The sequence below is a fragment of the Thermobia domestica genome, chromosome 3 (assembly GCF_964235325.1).
Source record: "Thermobia domestica chromosome 3, izTheDome1.hap1.1, whole genome shotgun sequence".
In the NCBI taxonomy this organism is placed as follows: domain Eukaryota; kingdom Metazoa; phylum Arthropoda; class Insecta; order Zygentoma; family Lepismatidae; genus Thermobia; species Thermobia domestica.
Genome location: NC_137456.1, coordinates 74,614,231 through 74,620,794, shown reverse-complemented (window position 1 = coordinate 74,620,794; position 6,564 = coordinate 74,614,231). Strand labels below are relative to the sequence as shown.

General features: G+C 33.6%; 1 protein-coding gene across 1 annotated transcript; it reads left to right on the top strand.

Moving 5' to 3' along the window:
- The first annotated feature begins 895 nt into the window (after window positions 1–895).
- On the top strand, window positions 896–2,503 carry LOC145681834 (uncharacterized). Its single transcript, XM_081753443.1, has 3 exons — window positions 896–948; window positions 1,284–1,500; window positions 1,931–2,503. The coding sequence occupies exons 1-3, from the start codon at window positions 896–898 to the stop codon at window positions 2,501–2,503; spliced, it is 843 nt and encodes a 280-aa protein (XP_081609569.1).
- Window positions 2,504–6,564: the final 4,061 nt, after the last annotated feature.

Genomic DNA, 6,564 nt, shown 5'->3' with positions numbered 1-6,564 from the left:
TAATTCTAATAGATTCTGTAAGAAGAATAACTATTCCTTTAAATTTCATCATATATTTTAAATGTTATCTTACTTGCTCTTCTCAGAAAAAAATGACTAGGTACAGTTTTGTTATTAGCAGCGTTATTCACGTCTACTTTAGTAGAGATGTGTTTTTTTAATACTTACAGAGAAATGGAAAATTAATTGATTCAGTTACAAGAAAATAAACTTATTTCGGTCTAATATCAAGTCATTTCACAACAAAATTTTATTCAGTTTTCCAGTAGTTCATCTCCAACATTCTAAGGCTCGTTTACTGACTTCCCATATTTTTTCTTTCTTCTTGCTTGTTCGGCGACCCCTACTATTAGCGCTCAGGGCAACAGCCCCGCTCGTTCCCCTCTAGCTACGCATCTGATTACTATAACAGTCTTATGTGTTTCGTTGGGTTTTCAGTATTTAGAAAATGTTATTTCAATAAAGTGAAGAATTATATATAACATTTTAGATGCATGGCCGCTGAAAAAAAAAATCTCTTTATTAAACTGCAACTATGATTCTGTTCCTTGAATTTTGTCAGTTTTATCAGAAATTTTCCATGGGTTTTGTCTTGCATTCGCAATAATCTGTTTCGTAATTCTAAGAAATTATGTAAGAAGAATAACTATTTCTTCAAGTTTCATCATAAATTTTAGATGTTATTCTACTTTTTCTTCTGGGAAAAATTGCTGGGATATAGTTCTGTTATTAGCAGGGTTGTTTGCATCTACTTTAGTAAATATGAATATTATTTCTTTTTAATTCCTACAGGAAAATGGAAAATTGATTCAGTTGAAAAAAAAAAAACAGTTTGACATTGAAACTGAAACGAAAACGAACATAAAACGAAGTTTCTTCGGTCTAATATGACAGGATGAAGTGTAAAGTGTCCGAGAATCCTGTAGATGCAGTTCCAAAAGTTTACAGGTAAGACTAAATTTTCTTTTTAAATGAGTAGTTACTTTATTGGTTAGTTCTATCTTCTAGTTAAAAATTAACTACTTTTTTCTTTCGTTTTTTAACATTACGTTAAGAGACACCAAATAGTTGATCTGGGTAAACTGAAGTCAGTTTCTTGAAGGTAGTGGCCTAGTATCTCGCTAGTCGTGTGATACAAGTTCAAGTTAGCAGTACAAATAATCTCAGTTTACAAGTTTTGACTTCAAGCTTATTGCACTAGTCAGATGAATGTATTTTGCAGGTAAATTTTAACGAAACTATTCATGTATTTTTTTATTTATTTCATTTGTTTCTATCTTCAGAGAAGTGATTGCAAAGGAAGGGATACAGGAAGAGGTTGCAGCCGCTTTGCCAACATTTGAGGGAATTAAACATACCCTGTATAACTGTAGAAGCGCAGAAAGGCCTGAACTTCCCACAACAAGAAATTGTATTAGGTTAGAGGGCAGGTGGAGACAGACATTAACAGGAGAGGAATTTCTCTTAATTGATGATGGTGTTGATTCTGATCGATTATTGGTAACTGAATTTATTATTATTCAATTTTAATTACAATAACTTTCGTAAAGTACTTAATGTTAGCAGTGTTAAGTTTACAGACATTAATTAATATCATCTAGTTTGAATTTACTTAATAGGATCCTCAAAGTTTAGTTTTGGAGCCAGAGGTGTACTAATACAATTAACTGATTCAAATAAGGGATTTCAATTGTATTATATTCTGGGCACGAGCTTTAGATAACTTTAACATTCAAGTATGCATCCTTAAATTTTTAGCTAGAATTAAGTATGCTGGTCATCACACTTCAAGCTTGCAGCATGTCTGAAAATTCAATATTAAATATATATTTTGTTTGAATTTAATAAGTTTGTTAATATGTTAATTAGCTAATACACTAATAATTATCAATATATTAGGGGAGCTAAATATTAATATTATATTCTGCAGGTCTTTGGGACAACCGGAAATTTACGGAAGCTTTCAACCACAAAGACAGTTTGGATGGATGGTACTTTTAAAGCAGCTCCCCGTATATATCAGCAGCTGTACACCATACATGGGACATATTTGGGGCAGACTTTTCCGTTTCTATTTTGTTTATTGCCTTCTAAGAAAGAGGAAGACTATCGTAGGATGCTGCTTCTCATTAAAGATGCGGCTTCTGCAAATGGTCTTTCCTTTAATCCTACTACAGTGATTATAGACTTTGAAAGAGCGGTAATCAATGCCGTTACTGGTGTTTTTCCGGATGCAGCCATTCGTGGGTGTTTCTTCCATTACACCCAATGTTTATGGAGGAAAGTTCAGTCATTGGGGTTGTCCACTTTTTATGAAGAAGACAAAGAGGTCAGGAAGTGGATAAGACGTGCTGCTGCACTACCACTTGTGCCAGTGGAGCAAGTGGGTGACATGTTCCTGCATCTCCAGGAAAATGCCCCGGAAGTACAAAACGCAGAGAAGTTTCATGACTATTTAGTCGAAACATGGCTGGACGATGCAGACGCCATTTTCACAAAGTAAGTACGATATAGTAGTTACCTTATTTTCTACGCTATTTCACTATCTGTTTTTCGTTTGATTTTTTTTTTCAAATATATGTGGTTTTCGTTTGGGAAACGAAATCTACGTTAGCAGTGATTAGTATTTCATATATAGGCCTACTCATTCGGTCATTTTAGTCCTTTATGTTTTTCCATTAGTTTCGTTTGTCATTGTTGTATTGCCTATGTGTTCTACAATTGTGAGCTCAGAAGTGTCTGGATATGAAATGGTGCATAGTGTCTTTAATGGAGTGTGGTAAGCGTAATTATTATTCTCATTCCATAAAAAATCATTTCTGAGATCTGCATGCCAATACGAAATTTTAATCTGCTCATACCAGAGATCTGAAATTAACTCTATACTAGTGTAATGATTACAAAACTGAATACTTATAAATTTACCGTGTTACTAACAACAAACAACAGACGTTATCCTTAACGTTATCTACGACAGACGTTAACATGCAACTTCCAATCGTTGTTGAATGTCTATTGTCAAGCTTTGATTTGTTTTATGTAATTAATGTTTCTCTCTTTTCCAGAGATATATGGAACCAATATGATAATGTTGAAGGAAGAACAAATAATGTTGTAGAGGGCTGGCACTCTAAATTAAACAGAAAACTGACAAGAGAACATCCAAATATTTTTACATTTGTACAGCTGTTGCAGCAAGAACAGAGTGAGAATGAAGCTTGTATGCTGATGTTGGAGGTAGGAAAAAAGCCGAAGGAACCAAAGCTGAAATATAAGCGAATTGAACAAAAAATAAAATCATTGAAGGCACGTCTGGAATCACATGTAATAGACTTGGTGGCTTACACAGATGCAGTTGCATACTGTTTGCATTTAGAACAGTGATGGTGAGATGTTTTAAATATATTGGCTATATTAACGATATATGGTATTAACATTGACGATATGTAGTATTTACATTGACAATATAAGTATATGTAACATTGCATGTAGTATAGAATCGTGTTAGAAGACAAATTACCTGTTAAGGTAATGCCAAAGAAGGAGCAGTGATGTAAAAGACAAAGGCTCTTTTTTTTCAAAAGGGCCGCCTTATGCATCCTCTTGCATTGTTTGTTTAATGTATGGCCGAACATGTCTTGAGGATGTGAATTGTGGCACTTTTTAGTACTGCAAGCCTTAGTATGCTGGAGATAAACTACTGGAAAACCGATTAAAATTCGGTTGTGAAATGAATTGATATTAGCCCGAAGTAAGTCTGTTTCGTGTTCGTTTCAGATACAATGTCAAACGGGTTACTGGCAACTGAATCAATCAATTCGAGGAAAGAGATATGATGGAGACAAACACTCTTTTTAAAGGCCGCCTTATGCATCCTCTTGCGTTGTTTGTTTAATAGTTGGCCAGACATGTCTTGGGGATGTGAACTGTGGCATTTTTTAGTACTGCAAGTCTTAGCATGCTGGAGGTAAACTACTGGAAACCCAAATAAAATTTTGTTCTGAAATTGCTTGATATTAGATCTTTTTTTTTTTTAATGTTTGTTTCACATACAATGTCTAACATTCTTGCAACTGAGTCAACCAATTTTCCATGTATGATGAAACTTGTAGAGGTGGTGGTTGTTTTTACAGAAGCTTTTAGAAATACTAAAGAAATATTCCCTACAAAAATTCCTCCCTGCACATAATTCCCCGTCTCGAAAGAGTAGGCACAACGGGAAGTAGGCACAACGGGAATTACCGTTCTGCCTAGAGATAAGATAATTAAAAATATTTTCTTTAAAGTGCTGGAGGGTCTGTAGGCAGAACGGGAAGTAGGCACAACGGGAATGAACCATTTTAACATAATCCAAACAACCCCTGCGGGGCTTCTAACCCGTTGCTACTACTACTACTACTACAACTACTACTACATTAGCTGTGGATCTATATAGTACAAGGGCAAACGTACTACTACTACTACTACATTTGCTGTGGATCTATATAGTACAAGGGCAAACTTATTTTAATGAAAGAAGTTTAATGAAAATTTTAAAACAATGATCGTTAAATCACTTTTTGAATATTATTTTTAATCTTATTTTAACGAAAGAAGTGTTATAAACATTTTTAAAAGTAGTAAAAAAAACTGTCCGTAGCAGACAGATCGACGTCTATTACCTAACGGTGGTTTGGGGTGTATTGATAGTACTTCATCTCTATTTCTACATAACTTCTACATTGTTTTACAAACTGGTTCCTTTTCATCATTTTTAAATTAGTACTTTGCTACTTTTTAGTGCAAATGGAAATGGAACTTTAAATATCATATTATTAGTTATTTAAAGTACTGTCAAAGAATTTTATTTTTTTAATCTTCAAATTATTTAAAACCTAGAAGTAAATAATAATAAATGGAAGTAAAGTAATTAGACGCATGGTTCTTATAATTTGGAAGAAAAGTAAAGAAATGGAAATAAATTCCTTCTCGGGAATTTATATGCCAGGGGAAAAAACCCGGGAATATTCCCATTTTTTTTATTTTCCTTCCCACCGGGAATATTCCCACTGCTAATCACTATGCGTAACTACTATGGCGCGAAACCCTACAATGCGAGAAGGGGGCGACACTTCCAAGGGGCCCTTCACCCTAGCTTCCTAAGTGGTCGAATCAACATGCTTGTCAGTTTTGTATTAGTCGTCAATGTTCTTCCACTCTTCCCTTTTTTCGTCTATCTTTGGGAAACTTGACGTGTAGAATTAAAATCTATAGTAAACTATTTGACATACTAAATTCACAGCTACATTGTCGTTTTACATCTTAGCGTGATACAGTATCCAAATTTTCCTTTTTGTTTCCTGCCAATATAATTCATCCCACTGATTACGAAATTCTAACAAGAGCACAGATACTTCAAATAACTTACAGTTGTTATATTGATTCTTAATTTCCGATGGAAGTAATTTACTTTGTGAAACAGTTGAAATCTGAAGTAAGTGTTTAGAATTCTGTGTTCGACTTAACAAGGTTTTTAATTGTGAAATATAAGTCAATAGCGTCTAGCTTTTCAGAACTTACTACCCCGTATTTTTTTACGCTCCCTGTCAATGTCAGTTCTGCGGACATGTCATTCTCAAAATTAAAATTAATAAAAACTATGTGAGAAGCACAATGGATCAAAATAGATTAACTAATTAAGGGGGTAGACTACTAAATATTTTTCAAAAACTAGCAATTTTTCTTTTGCCCGTTTTTCGTAAGTGAAAAGAGATAATGAAATGTAACTTACCACAATAATAGATAATGTTATTCTACACTCGAAAATACGAATAGGAAGAATTTTCAGTGTTGCCATCCATAGAAATGACGGTGTAACCAGAATTTGAATTACTCCAAAATCTAGGTGAAGGCAGTGGCTAGAAAAATAAACTGAACGGCAATTGATGACTTGTCATGTTGTCTAGGTTCCTTGTTAACTACTTTTTAAATAATATTTGTATTATTTTTGTAATAACTTACATAAGTTGTTACAACATAAATCATTTATAACAAAATAAATACAAATATTATTTAAAAAGTAGTTAACAAGGAACAAAGACAGCACGATAAGCCATCAATTACCGTTGAGTTCATTTTTCTATTCGCTCCCTTAATCTAGATTTTTGAGTAATTCAAATTCTGGTTACACAGTAATTTCTATGGATGTCAACAATGAAAATTCTTCCGATTCCTATTTTCGAGTGTAGAATAACATTATCTATTAATGTGGTAAGTTACATTTCATTATCTCTTTTCACTTATGAAAAACGGACAAAAAAAATTGTTAGCTTTTGAAAAATATTTAGTAGTCTTCTCCCTCTGCTCTCGATAAATGCGGACGAAGCTGATGGATGCACAGACGTTTGTAAAAATTTTGCTGACAGAAAAGCAAGAATGAAACCCATTCAGTTAATTCCTGCTACTCTTCATGAATACTGACGTCACTGACTGCAAAGAGTTAAGTCTATCTTCCATTCTGAAGCTTATTGAATAAAGTATAATCACAACGAAGTGGTTTCCATATATGAATATTTAGACTTAGTA

Coding starts and splice junctions, on each gene's coding strand:
- LOC145681834 (XM_081753443.1), top strand. CDS start 896: ATGAAGTGTAAAGTGTCCGAGAATCCTGTAGATGCAGTTCCAAAAGTT. Junction 949..1,283: donor GCAGTTCCAAAAGTTTACAG/GTAAGACTAAAT, acceptor TTCTATCTTCAG/AGAAGTGATTGCAAAGGAAG. Junction 1,501..1,930: donor TTGATTCTGATCGATTATTG/GTAACTGAATTT, acceptor TATATTCTGCAG/GTCTTTGGGACAACCGGAAA.